General features: G+C 33.5%; 1 protein-coding gene across 7 annotated transcripts in view; it reads left to right on the top strand.

Moving 5' to 3' along the window:
* Nucleotides 1-14,354, top strand: part of EML5 (EMAP like 5) — a 112,919-nt gene that overhangs the window by 33,223 nt on the left and 65,342 nt on the right. For all 7 annotated transcript variants that reach the window (XR_013951554.1, XM_080592993.1, XM_080592994.1 and 4 more), the window contains 7 exons: nt 1,890-2,025; nt 6,047-6,248; nt 7,366-7,503; nt 7,894-8,150; nt 11,247-11,459; nt 13,283-13,450; nt 14,091-14,197. Coding sequence is in view for 6 of the 7 variants with exons in the window: in XM_080592993.1 (XP_080449119.1) it covers nt 1,890-2,025; nt 6,047-6,248; nt 7,366-7,503; nt 7,894-8,150; nt 11,247-11,459; nt 13,283-13,450; nt 14,091-14,197 (1,221 nt within the window). In the remaining variant the exon portion in view is untranslated. The remainder of the gene's footprint in view (nt 1-1,889; nt 2,026-6,046; nt 6,249-7,365; nt 7,504-7,893; nt 8,151-11,246; nt 11,460-13,282; nt 13,451-14,090; nt 14,198-14,354) is intronic.

Genomic DNA, 14,354 nt, shown 5'->3' with positions numbered 1-14,354 from the left:
ACATGTCAAAAAATTGAGTTCTGTCACTCTGGTCTTTCAGTCTTGATTGTCATTTAACATTAACAATAATATGCTTTCCTTGTGAAAACTGAGGAAGATTTATGTTTTCAGTTTTTCTCAACTTCTGAAACAGTGATATGCTTGTTACCTAATGCTAGAGAAGCAAACAGTCCATATTTCACTATGGCGCATTCTGATATTTTGTTTAATTATAATTGGTGAAGAAAGCACAGCTTGGTAGGAGAGAATAGTTACAAGAACCTGGAAATTATCAGAAGCCACAACACTGGATTCTAATTAGTTTTGTAAGTGTTTCACTTTACTTGGCTTCAGAAGCATCTCTCCTTTGAAAATTGCTTTCACTTTTGAGGATGCTGTACTTCATTGCTGTAAAATGTAGACCCCAACCAAGGAAGCTATTGGAAGTTTGCTTTTATTCCTTTACAGAATTGAAAATTCAGAACTATATTATAGCGAATTTATGTCTATTATTAGTTGTTTTATCTTCTTTTGGGCAGTAGTTATGGAGACAGATTTTCCTTCCATAATTTTCAGTGCTTTCATATTTGCATTTGTCGTAGCTGAATATTAAATACTTTTAATAAATGCAGAACTATTTTAAAATTTTTTATAGGTTTATTAGCCAAAGTTGTCCTAGCAGTAATCTTGCTTAATGCAATGCATTAAATACTTACAAAAACAAGTTAGACTGGTGGTGTATTGTGTATGTACATAAACAAAAACAATTTGTATTTGCTATTTGGATAATACATTGCAGTTACATTTGTTATTAGTGCATATATGGAATATGGTAACTTTATTTTAATAGTATGTAGAATACATGTTCCTGACTATTCAACATTCCTAATGTTGTTTCCTATTGGAGATTGGTGGAAATCCGACATTTGGGAGAGTTGGATCCTGCCTTAAGGAAAGAGGAATGAAACTAAACTTTCTAGAGATAAGAAGCAGCATCACTATGATCATCGCTGTCATCATTATCAGAATGAAAGCAGTATTGAAACAATTCTCTTAACTTACTGTTTGTTGCAAACCAAGAATTGTGTGGGTTTTGAGTAAGGTGGACAAAGAGTACTTGATAAGTTCAGTACTGTAGTCTGTATCTTCAGAAGTGAAGCATTTGTGTGCATGATAAAATTGCACAGATTTACCATAAAAGGAATTAACTTGAAGTGGTAAATGGTTGTTGTAGGAGTTTGTAGTGGTGAATCATGATAATGTTTGAGAAGTCCAGTCTATGAAATTAGACTATCAATTTTTAAAGAAAAAAGATATGATCTTTAAACTATTAAAATTCTGTACAGACACCTAATTTTTCTTATTATTGCCTGTATTTAATTACCTAGCTTATGACAAAAAGAAATTAAGACAGATTTGCAAACTGTCAGACTTTTGAAGTGCTTTCCTTCAGTTTAATTCTGGCTGTACAGTTAAACTAGTGTATTTTTCTCTTGTGTTAGAGCTCTCATTTTGACAAGTAACTCAGTTTCTGACAGTACGTTAGCATCTGTTCAACCCTCAGCTGAATTAATGTAATCTGAGAATTGTTTTGTATAGGTTCCTTACTTATTGTCTTGAATAGAAATAGACAAAAATGGCTACTTAAGTTGCCACGAATCAGAACCTAAGTTCCTTTGTGTCATTTTTAGCTCCTTCGCAGCTTTCATGAAAACCCATGCTATTAAAAATTCTTTTAAGGTTTGTGTTTCCAATTCTGGCTCTTTCATATTTAAAACTTGTATTAGTTGCATATTTTTATGCAATTTTCAATAGCATAACAGGTAGGAGGACAATAGGAGAAGAGTTCCACTTTCCATATTGGTCATTCTGATCTGTATATATTAGAAATAATTTTCTTCTCTCTTCAGGCAGGAATTTTCAGCATGAATGCATGTGAAGAGGGGTTTGCCACTGGTGGCAGGGATGGCTGTGTTCGCTTGTGGGATTTAAATTTTAAACCAATTACTGTGATTGATCTCAGGGAAACAGACCAGGGATATAAAGGTAAGAAGAATGTTGTCACTTTCAATGTTACATAGGCTGGAAATTTTCCAGTGTTTTGAACAAGAAAAGACTTAAAAAAAAAAAAAAAAAAAAAGGGGGGGGGGGTCATAGATGTTGCTGTGTACTGTTTTCAAGATAAGAAATGCTTTGTTTTGATGTTGCCTGTTAATATGAAGATCACATAGCCCTTCAAAGTTACTCTACAGCATGCTGCATACTATGAAGTTGTAAATAAGCCAATAAAATGCGTATTGGTTCTATAGCACAGCAGTTTTAACAAGGAACAGTAATGAAGCGAGAAAATTTAGAAAAGATGCTGCAATGAAAAACAGCAGAATGTAGAAATTGCCTATTTATCCATATTTTCAGAAAAAAACTATTTGGAAGTAATCTACAGCTTTGTAGTACTTAGAACTCTGCTAACATATACCTATAACTTCAATTTACAGTATGTCATGCTAAAATTTCATATCTAGCAGTCCAAAGTATGTTTTGTTAGTGGTGTTCTAGAATCAGTGCTTTAGTAAGAAGGAAAACAATATAATTAGCTTTTAGCTTGGGAATTGCTTGCTCTGAAGCACTAGTGTCATGTATAATACTGCTTACATAGGCATTTGGTTTTCTTTTCCCCCAGTCACTTTGCTGTTTTCTAACATCTTGCTGAGTATTTGATGATGCAGTAGAATGTCTCATGACAATCAGATACATCATTGGCAATAAATAACTGATTACAAGCAGTGTTAAATGCTTGTATTCTGTAATTCATTTGACATTCCCACTGAGATTGTGAAATCTTCCAGCAAGATGAAGTACATTCCATTTTAAATGTCCTCGGGTACAGTGACTTTGTCATGACTGAGACAATTTAAGAGAAATAATTTCTTCAGTCTCAAATCAAGAGACAAATGTGTTCATTTATTCTTCTCTTACTTCATAGAAAGATAAATTTATTTTTTTTCTGTGCAGTATTTTTTTTTAATCAGTGCTTAACTGACAATTTTGGATAGTCATTTCAGTTTCTGTCTAGTCTGACAGACTTATTTCAAAGAAGTAAATCAGAATTTGTTGTTTCTATTGTATTCAGTTTCTATTAAAGTCTAATGTTTCACAGTAATGTGTTTATAAATTGGCTCACCCCTTTGAATTAGACAGGTTAATCTGGTTTATAATATATTTAGTACATTAATACATTTGTCAAAAGTAAAGGAAAAATATGTTTGCCTTCACCTGCATTTCTGTCTTTCAGTATTCTATCACCCAATTAATTTAACATTTTTAAAATCAACTTAGCAGATCTGGAGTATCTCTTAAGAGAATTTGTACATTATTCAATGCATTTTGACATGAAAGTTTTCTGCTTTTGTGTCTCATTCAAAGTGCTACTAATATAGATGCATCTCTCATTTCTGTTATTTTTAATTTATATTTTCCCTTCAAAACAATCTATTTGTAGATACTTTCTCTCTCTTTCTTACAGTGTTCTATTTAATTGTAACTCCTTTAGGTCTGTAACAAAAACAGGTATCTATTTGCTTTAACAACAGGAATGAATACCTAGTATAGCAGTGACTGCTATTAGGAAATCGTGAAACATCTGTTAAATTTTCAATTCTCTAAAAGTGTGTCTATCTTCAGTGATAAGTCTGGTGGTACACTTGTGAACCTTTGCGTGCATAAAATTTCCTGTAATTTGAGGAACCATAAAACATATCAGTAACTTGATATTTGCCAAGGAAATTATCCCAAGGCCAAAAATTGTTACTTGCTATTGTGCTAAAAAAAAAAAAAAAAGTTCAGATTTGGGAAAATACTATTGGAGCAGGAGGAAGAGAGAGACCTGTTCAGATATGTCAGAAATTTTGGCTTTTAAACTTGCTCGGCTGCTGTTTCTCAAACCTATTGCATGTAGTTGAAAGTTACGTTTCATTCATTCTTTCAAACTTGTTCTCCACTCCACATCATTTCTTCTGCTTTCCATGGAGCAGTCATTTGCTATGAACTCTCTTGATTCCTTTGATTCATCAATTATGAGAACTCCACTTTCATTTTTCTTTACTTGTGAAATGCACATAGCACAGCTAATAACTTGTTCTAAAATCGTATCTTTCATAATTTCGATTTCCTTAATCTTTTCCTTTGGTCTTTTGCATATATGATTTTTCTTACTTATATCCTTTTGAGGACTGCCTTTATGATCTGTCATTCTACACATTTTCTTACTTGCATTTTCTGCTGCTCCTATACTCTTATCTGTTGGTAATTTCATCTGTGAATGCTACCTCAAGTTCCATATCTCTCTGAATGGCTCAGAGTAATTAATTGACTCTAGATATATCTCCAAATAGTCAAATTGTATTTCAAAATATCTCCTTCCACCAGAAAAGTTCCAGATTACTAAAACAGATCTCTTAATCATTCTTCATCAAAGATTCTGGTTATTTCTTTCTTGTTTTTTTTTTTTTTGAACACTGTAGGGCAATATAGAAATAAAATGTCAATATAAAATGTTTAGATCTTAAGGCTGAATGGTAGGGTGCTATATTCACCAGTGCAGCACAATATGAACAGGTTTGTAAACCAAAATAGTTGGTGCAGAGGGCTTGATTAGCATAATATATATTCATTTTGATGAGTGTTTGAAGGGCATTATCTCTAGTCTGATTCAGTGGACTAAATATTACATAGCAGTTGGAGTGCACTGAGGACACTCCTTGAACACCTTTCAGTTCTGTTTCATATGGAAGTACTCTTACTGTGCATTTGAGGGCTGTCCTGTGATGCAATGCATGGTAAGTAGGCATGATCAGGAGCCTTGCTTTGAAAGCTTACTTTGTCAGAATTAAAACACCGATGCAGTTAAAACAAACGGAATTGCTGAACCACACATAAACTGTTTCTGAGCCTTGCAATTTTTCTTCTACATAATTTTAAAAACATAAGGCTCTTCTTTTCCCTCTACACAATCAAAAATATTTTTTCAGAAGGACATCAACTCATACAGTATTCACTTCTCTCATTTGATGGGTAAAATTTTCTCACCCTTATTACTCCAGAGTAATTTATCAAAGGCCATTCTTGACCCGCCCTTCACAAAAGTCAGTGTTTTCGTAGCAATGCCTAATGTAATTCTCTCTTCCATCTATTTATCTAGAGCTGAAATTGGCAAAATTGACTTGCACTCTCAGATTGTAATAATTACAACCTGTTTTAAAAGGTACATATTGGGGGGGGTCTAAGATTGAGTTCTCCACATAGAACTATTCTAACTTTCATTTTGTTATTCACAACCTTATCCACAGTAAGTGCGGTTTGTGAGTGCTCAGCTCCACTGTAAACCTGGAAAGTAATTCAGTTGTTCAAAAATGCATGTTAAATTCCATCATAAACCCTTTTTCAACTCTTTTATATATTGTTCCATTGAGTTCTGTTTTTATTATTTTGGTGGGAGGGGTGTCAGAAATCAGACACTAAGATGTTACAAGGATTTGCTTTAGGGGTAGCATCTTAGAAACAAGCTGGAAAGTATTGGGCTCTTTGGTTATCATATCTAATATATGATATACTGATGCTTTTGCACTTACGTAATTGAAATTCATTCAGCTACTTATATAGATCCAAGGTTTGATCAGAAATTGTAATTTCTATTTTTTGTTACCTATTTTTGAAATTTAATGGTATTAAATTCAGACTTTGAGATGCAAAGGTCAGTATTGTCTTCCTCTCTCAGAGAACTTGTTATACAAGAATTGGCTACATTTTCTTTACATTATTAAAAAAAAAAAGAAAAGGCTTATGATTGACTTTAGATTTTCTTAAATACTGGTGTTGAAAAATTAATGTTCCAACAGCAGTGGTATGTGATGTGGAATAGATAAAGGGAGTAAATGGGGGAGTAAGTGAAGTATGGATACTTCTTGACATTTTCTTGGTTTTATATTTCTCCATGTTTTATTGTGTTATGTTACCTATTTTCACAGAATCACAGGACGTTCCTCTCAGTAACAATCTCTTCCTTCTACAGGTCTGTCTGTAAGAAGTGTTTGCTGGAGAGGAGACCATATACTTGTTGGGACGCAAGACAGTGAGATTTTTGAAATTGTGGTGCATGAGCGTAATAAGCCCTTCCTGATAATGCAGGGGCACTGTGAAGGAGAGCTGTGGGCTTTGGCTGTCCATCCTACAAAACCATTAGCAATGACTGGAAGCGATGATCGATCAGTCAGGTTGATTTTTGTTATTTTTTTTATCTGCATGCACTTTGATGCAAACAACTCATTTTCTAGATAATGTAATTGCGATGTATTTTAATATCATTGGCACTGAAGTGCATCTAAACCAGTGAAGTTATGAAGCATGAAATTAGAGCCCTCTAATAGTAATAAAGTCAGAATTTATAGCTAACAAAAATTATGAAATGTACAAAATTTTAACAAATTCCATTTAGCTTAATGTAATGTACTCCTCCTTGTACACAAGCATCCCATTAAGTGTTTTTTGGTGTTTTTTTTTTTTTTTTTTCCCCCCAGGAATTATCTTAGGCATTCGCAAGTTACACTTGGATAAAAAACTACAGTAGAAACTTACAATTTTCACTCTTAAAATGATGAGAATTAACTTTTAGCCAGAGAGTTGCATCAAGCTAATACATACATATTAAATAGAATCCATTTTCTGGAAAAAACAAACAGTAAATTACTCATTTGCAAGTTTACCTTTTTTTGTCAAAAATGCCTTTTTTCCTTCTTTCTTACAAATTAAATGTTGTGACATTTCTAGTAAGTATTTAAATTTAACATGGTTAATCAAAATAATACTTGAATCAGGAATACTAAAATTCTACTCTAGGGTGCCAGATATATCTTGTAAATGGTAGATGTAGTGTATTTTGTAATAACAACTTTGATTTTATAATAATACCTAGTTATATGTAGGGACTTACGAGTGATGGTTTGCTAATAGGAAAGGCTATGTTTAGCCTGTAAAGTCTTTAACTGTTCTTTATCTTTTTTAGCTAAAATAATTAACAAAATAGTTGAACTTTCAAAATCATCTACAAGTATGTCTTATCATATGACGTCATTATTTTTATATTCAGAATGACAAAATTAACCTGTTCCTGCATCTTGTCATTATAGAATCTCTCACCATTAAATGTAAGATTATTCTTTTTTATATGCAAAACTCATTCATCTGTCCTGGGTGTTCCTTGTGGATATTTATTAATGGATATATTTATAAAATGGGACACTACCACGTCCAGTGTTCTGCTGAAATTGCAGGCTTCATGCTATCTATCACACAGTTACAAACCGCTCTTTGTATTTGTAATCATTATTTTAGAATCTGGAGTTTAATAGATCATGCTCTGATCGCTCGGTGCAATATGGAGGAACCCATTCGGTGTGCAGCAGTTAGTACTGATGGAATCCATCTTGCTCTTGGAATGAAGGATGGCTCTTTCACAGTGCTTCGAGTCAGGTAGGTTACAAAAATTGAGAATAGATATCTTATAAACTCTTTCAAGTATGTTATCTAATTGCTTTTATAAATTGTATATATATTAATAACGTAGCAGCCACACCCAAGGAGACCACTTAAATTTGTTTTTAAATTACTGATCCTAAGAGTGCTCAGATTATTTAAATATATATGTACAAATATGGCAGAGGCTTTCTGTAACAACATGTTTGTAAGAGTACACTGGTATTTTGGAAAGAATGGCAGTGTTCTAGGAAGTTTTTTTAGTGCTGTGTTTGCACATATGATAGTTCACTTCATCGTTTTAAATTTTTTTTTTTTTACAACTGGGATCTTGACAGTATGATAAGGCTCTTCTATACTTATGACATGCTTTCTTTCATACTACAGAGATATGACTGAGGTTGTTCATATCAAAGACAGGAAAGAAGCTATTCATGAACTGAAATATTCACCAGATGGGAATTTCCTAGCTGTTGGTTCCAATGACAGCTCTGTGGATATATATGGTGTTGTTCAGCGATACAAGAAAATTGGAGAATGTATTGGATCTTTAAGTTTCATCACCCATATGGATTGGTCTTCAGACAGTAAATACTTACAGACCAATGATGGCAATGGGAAGAGGCTTTTTTACAGGATGCCAAGTAAGATTTCAAGTTGCCTTTATGATATTTGTTGCAAATTACAGAATGTATAGTAGTTTGATAAAGAGAGCTTAATCCTGGTTCAAAGCATTGGATTATTAAGATTTTTTTTAAATCTATAAAAGGATTTGCTTTATTTGAATAAAGATAGCATTTTCTGCCAAAGTTACTTAAATATTTTTATCCTTAAATGTTTACTCTTTTTTATCAATGCTGCATGGTAAAGATGCTGACTTAAAATTCATTTTATTTCTCCAAAGTAAATCTTTGCTCTCACTTTCTTAGAAAAATAAGATAAATAATGCCTTACATTCAAATTAAATTTTGCAATAGGTTAATACCATTGCACTTATTAAACTTGTGTATTAAATGGATTATCTTTTGCTTGCACTGTATGTTTTTTAAAATATATGGAAAAATCAATATATTGTCTCGGAAGAGTCATCTCATTTTCTAGGACTATATTTGTGGTCGAGTTGAGGAATTTAGTTTAAAACAGTTTTTGCAGTGAAAAATTTGTAGTAGGTAGAAACCAAATGCAAATTAACTTGGAAACATAACAGGAGTAGGTTACTCTGGAGAAAATAAGAGTACCTAATGTAAGGATACTGCAATGCTAGGAATTCTTCAGTGGAAGCAAAAGAAATATCAAAGCTGTGATACGTGTATGATTCAGTCATATAGCCTTCAAAATGAATAAAATAATCACAGTGATATTTAGCCAGCTAGTCTTCTGATAATGTAAGTTCAAATGTCTCTTTTTTTCCTGTTTCATGGCGGGGGACTATTAAAGAAAATTGCAATGTTAAATAGTATACTAAAATATAGTTTTCAGATTCAAAATATGTAACAACCCCACTATTGTAAGTATCTTCAAGACAATGCTGTCTGAACTTGACTGAACTTGAAACAGTTTTGATCAAGACAATTCCTTTTGCAGAGGATGTGCGCATAGTACGTCTTAAATCTTCAAATTTAAGTAGATAATAGTTGTAATAAGCCAAGGGCAGTATTTGCCAAAAGGTTTGACTTGTTGTTTTTTTTTCTGTGCATTGTACACTTATGTAATTCCATTCTATATTTTTCCCACTCAAGCTTTTTGTATTTAATAATAGTGATTTTTATTACTATTGCTTACTGCATTGCCTCTTCATTTATTATACAATATTTACTTTGCACTGTACATTATTCATAGTTCCATGGAGCCTTTTCTGACTTTTTGTTGAAGCATCTAATTCATTCTATATGCAACTTATATTTTGTGCACTGAATGAGACAGAAAACTAACATGAAAGGATAGTAAGTGAGAACTTAATTAGACTGTATCAAATATGTACATACAGGAGGAACAAGTTGGAGTTATACAGGCAGCTTTCAGACTGAAATTTCTTGATATAATTAGAACATGTGATTTTGAAAGCCTGTTAATGTAAATAGATAAAATATTTTGGCATGGGGGGTGTTAAAAGAATCTCCTAAATATTTTAAAACAATGATCAGAATCCTGAAACACTTGAAATTCCATTGTAAATGAATAAGAAACGTAGAGTTGCCTAATACGAGATCTGTAGGAATTAATCATGGATATAACCAGTATTAATAGTCATCATTTACATGGATTAGTAATGGGAAGAGCTTACAAGGTAAACCTTGTCAAAGAATGCAGTTATTTCATTAGGGCTGAAGGATGTTCAAAGGGGTGCACTGGAGTTCTCCAGTTTCTGGAGGAGCACATAGCAGTTGAACTTTTCCTATTTTTTTCCTCTCTTTTTTCCCTTCCTCTCCTCTTTTAAGATAGTATTTATTAAATGGGCCTGTGGTCTGACTCAGTACTAATATTCCTCATGAAGCTCTGTGGGATTGAAACAATCTTACAGACAGAGATAGTGTAAAATAACAAGGATATAAGCATAAAATTGGTATTATCAAGGAATGGTTTGGGTTAGAAGGGACCTTAAAGATCATCTAATTACAACCTCCATCACAGGCAGGGACACCTTCCAACAGACCAGGTTGCTCAAAGCCTGGCCTTGAACACTTCCACGGATGGGGCATCCACAGCTTCTCTGGGCAGTCGGTACCAATGCTTCACCATGTGCATAGTAAAAAATTTCTTCCTTATATCTAATCTACAACTACTTTCTTTCAGTTCAAAGTCAATGCCTTGTCCTATCGCTGCACTTACAGACAAAGCGTCCCTCCCCAGCTTTCCCGTAGGTCCTCTTGAAATACTGGAAGGCCACAGTGAAGTCTCCCTGGAGCCTTCTATTCTCCAGGCTGAACAACCCCAACTCCCTCTTCCTGTTGTCACAGGAGAAGTGCTCCAGCCCCCCACAATTATCCTCATGGCCTTCCTTGACTTGCTCCAACTGGTCCATGTCCTTCTTGTGCTGGGGGCCCCAGAGCTGGATGCAGCACTCCAGGTGGGGTCTCACGAGAGCACAGTATAAGGGGAGAATCACCTCCCTCACCCTGCTGGCCACGCTGCTTTCGATGCAGCACAGGATACGGTTCGTTTCTGGGCTGCATGCGCGCATTTCTGGCTCATGTTGAGCTTCTCATCAACCAACACCCCAGGTCCTTCTCCTCTGGGCTGTTCTCGCTCCATTCTCCATCCAGCCTTTATTTGTTCTTGGGATTGCTCTGACCTGGGTGCAGCACCTTGCACTTGGCCATGTTGAACGTCATGAGGTTTGCATGGACAAGTTGTTGTCAATAACTTAATGGGGCCAAATCTAAATGAGTTCTTCAATGTTTGCTCCAAATAACCTAGGTTTCTAGAATAGTTCAAGGAGACCACTTTTCTATACTTTATCTTAGAATGGCTGTATGTATTATTTTTAGCAAACATTTGAAAATAACACAGTGTCAAGCAGATACCAAGAAATAATAAAACTGTGAAGTACCAAGTCCATGATTTTCTGCTAAGTAGCTTTGACAAGCCTTACAACTAATGTTGGTCATAATCGAGTTAGATCAGGATAGTATTAGAATGCCAGGTTTTAAATCTCTGTTGGATTTTATTTCAAATATTTTTTTCAGAATTTTACATTTTTTAAAACTGTAAGTAACTCACTATTTTTATTTTGCTCTTAGGTGGAAAGGAAGTATCAAGCAAGGAGGAATTGAAAGGTGTTCAGTGGGCATCGTGGACTTGTGTTTCTGGTGTTGAAGTTAATGGAATTTGGCCCAAATATTCAGATATAAATGATATAAATTCTGTGGATGCAAATTTTATTGGACAAGTTATGGTTACAGCTGACGATTATGGAATAGTAAAGCTCTTTCGATACCCATGTCTAAGAAAAGGTAGTACCTTGAGTTCCTAAATGCATATTTATGAATTTTGGTTACTCAAGAAAAAGCTTTAGAAAACTGGATTTATATTATAAGAAATTGTATAAATGGCCAATTTATTCTTAGTAGTTTAGTTTGAGCTCAGAGGTGACAGACAGTGACAGGATGGTGTATTGGCAACTGCAATAGTAACTGTAACAGTGTTTTATTTTATTTTGCATAGAATAATCAAAAGTTTTATGCGTCTTTTATTTTGCAAAATGTTTCTTTTTTTTGGATAGAATTTCATGAGGTGATACAGTGTCCACCTTTTAATAAGATCTATATTTTTAATCATTTTTACCTTGGTCTTCGAGTAGTTTTAGAATAGAACAGAACAGTTCAGTTGGAAGGGACCTACAAAGATCAGACTATGTAGTCTGTTATCAGACTGTTCCACAGTATGTTATTTGAAGTTTAAATCCCATTTTCCCTCAAATTTTTAAGAAGGGTAATGACAAATCTCAAGTGAAATTTTTAAAACTAAAGCCTAAAGCAAGGTCTATCATTTTTAGTTTTATTGTTCATGACTAAGTGAAAAGAGAGAAACATGTATCTTTTATGACATATGTTTGATGAGAAGGACTTCATTTTTTTAGAGCTGTTTGAAGAACTCCATTCTAGACACTATTACAATTGAACTGAAACAAAGCATTGATCCCAGAGGTAAATTTCTGTCTTCAAGCCTTAGTTTTTAATAAGTGTTATCTTAACCAAAAAAAGTTTGCCTGGGGACTAGCTCAAATATCTATCTTTTGAAAGAAGAAATTATAGTATTCTAGTATAGTATTATAGTTGCATCATTGCAATTTTGCAGCATTGCATATTTAATGCTGACTACAGCCATATGATGATCTTGCTGGGTCTTAGGATATGTCTTTAAGCAATATATGCTATTAAAGAAATTTTTTTTAAGCAACTGATATTCCTCCATAATTTTCTCAACTCTATGTGTAAAAGGTGATAATGATAATTTCAATCTTCCCAATTTTATTTTTAAACCTGAGACTCCTAAGGCAGTACCTGAGATAATCCAAAAACATGTTCTTGAAAAAAAAATCTGTCAATTTGAAGGAAATTGAATTTGTTCCCTTTTTATCCCCTATTTTGTACTAGAGTTATAAATCTGAAGAGTGCTGTTAATACCTTCCTTTTACTAACTGATGTAATCATTGTGTTGTAATTATGCAGGAGCCAGTGAAAATGTGATACAGTTATACTACCATTACTAAAGCTTCTAAAGGTGTGATGATACAAATTGCTGGAAGTGCTTAGCACTCAAATCCCACAAAAATAGAAGCAGGAACCAGTACTGTGAGCACAGATGGGGGTATTTTCACTAAGCTGTATATAAATGATATAACATTTACATTTAAATTTAAAGATTTAAATAATGACTTCTTTTCAGTGTAGAAATAGTAACTGGGAAAATCTTGGTTAGTGGGGTAAATAAATAACACGAATAAATTGCATTAAATGAAAAAAATATTCCTTAGTATACCTCATACAGGACTATTGTATTTTCTCTGTTTAACTTGTTAGAGACATATTATGGAATCCAAGTTTGGTTTTTTTTTTTTTTTTAAAAGACTAAATATTGAAGACAGTGCAAAATGTTACTGCTATTAATCAGCATTATTATTATTAATTAGCTTAATTACTAGTAATTAGAGTGTCATAACTAATCTCTGACTTTTTATAGTTGTACTTTATATGTGTTTGTTTGTTTGTTTTCTGTTGTGCTTCTGGAACATTTATTCCATGTGTATTGGAAGGGATTTTTGTTCTTGTTCTAGGAGCAAAGTTTAAAAAATATCTTGGTCATTCTGCTCATGTGACAAATGTCAGATGGTCGCACGATCACCAGTGGGTTGTTTCCATTGGGGGAGCTGATCATTCTGTCTTTCAGTGGAAATTTGTCCCTGATCGGAAGTTGAAAGATTCTCTTCATATAGCACCCCAAGGTAAGTAATTTATAATGTAGGGGGTGTTAAGTAAAATTGTTTAATGCCAATATAGAAACAGGTATTCAAAATTGCCATTGAATGAAATTGTTATTCTTTAAACTTTGCAGCTGCCTGAAGTACTTGGTTGCATGACCTCATACTTGCACATACCCTTATATGTATGATCAGTCTTATCAACATTGTTTAAAAAAAAAAAACACATACCACTATTGTGTTCCCTGTGCAATGGAAAAATTTAAAAATTCTGTCATCTGATCAAAGTTTTGAAGTATTTAGATGATAATTTAAAAGCTGTAATTGTTAAGGTATTTTGGATTGTTTTAAAAAACATATAGGCGTTTAATATTTGGAAAAAAAAAAATCATGTTCTACCACTGACTGATACAGCTGTTATTAAGATCTTTGGTCTGTAAACTGGTGTTTAAATCTTGTATGTTACTCACAGTGTATGAAGTAAAATACATTTGAAATTGTCTGGAGGACTGGAGTCATGATGAGTTATATCAACATGTTAATCAACTATATTAATATTTTTAATATTTTTATTGACTATCAAATCAGAAACATTAAGCAGCTACTTCAAACGTTTCCTGTTTTGTAATTTAGGTTGCTTCATTTTCTGTTTTCTTGGTGACAGAGAGTCTGGTTGATTCTAATAGCGATGAATCAGATTCAGATCAGTCTGATGTTCCAGAGCTGGACTCTGAAATTGAGCAAGAGACACAGATCACCTATCGTCGACAGGTAATGATTTTAGTTTTGATGGGAGTTGGAATGCTTCCTGGGGTTTAAGTAAGGTCTTTTATCAGGACCTACTGAAACGTGAGAAATTAGGACTCTGAGAACTCAGCAGAAATTGAGCAAGATCATGAGAATTATTACTATCTGATGCATTTAAAAT

Source organism: Anser brachyrhynchus, assembly GCF_964034855.1.
Source record: "Anser brachyrhynchus genome assembly, chromosome: 5".
Lineage (NCBI taxonomy): Eukaryota > Metazoa > Chordata > Aves > Anseriformes > Anatidae > Anser > Anser brachyrhynchus.
Note: the sequence above shows the minus strand (reverse complement) of the source record. Positions and strands in the feature narration are given on the sequence as shown.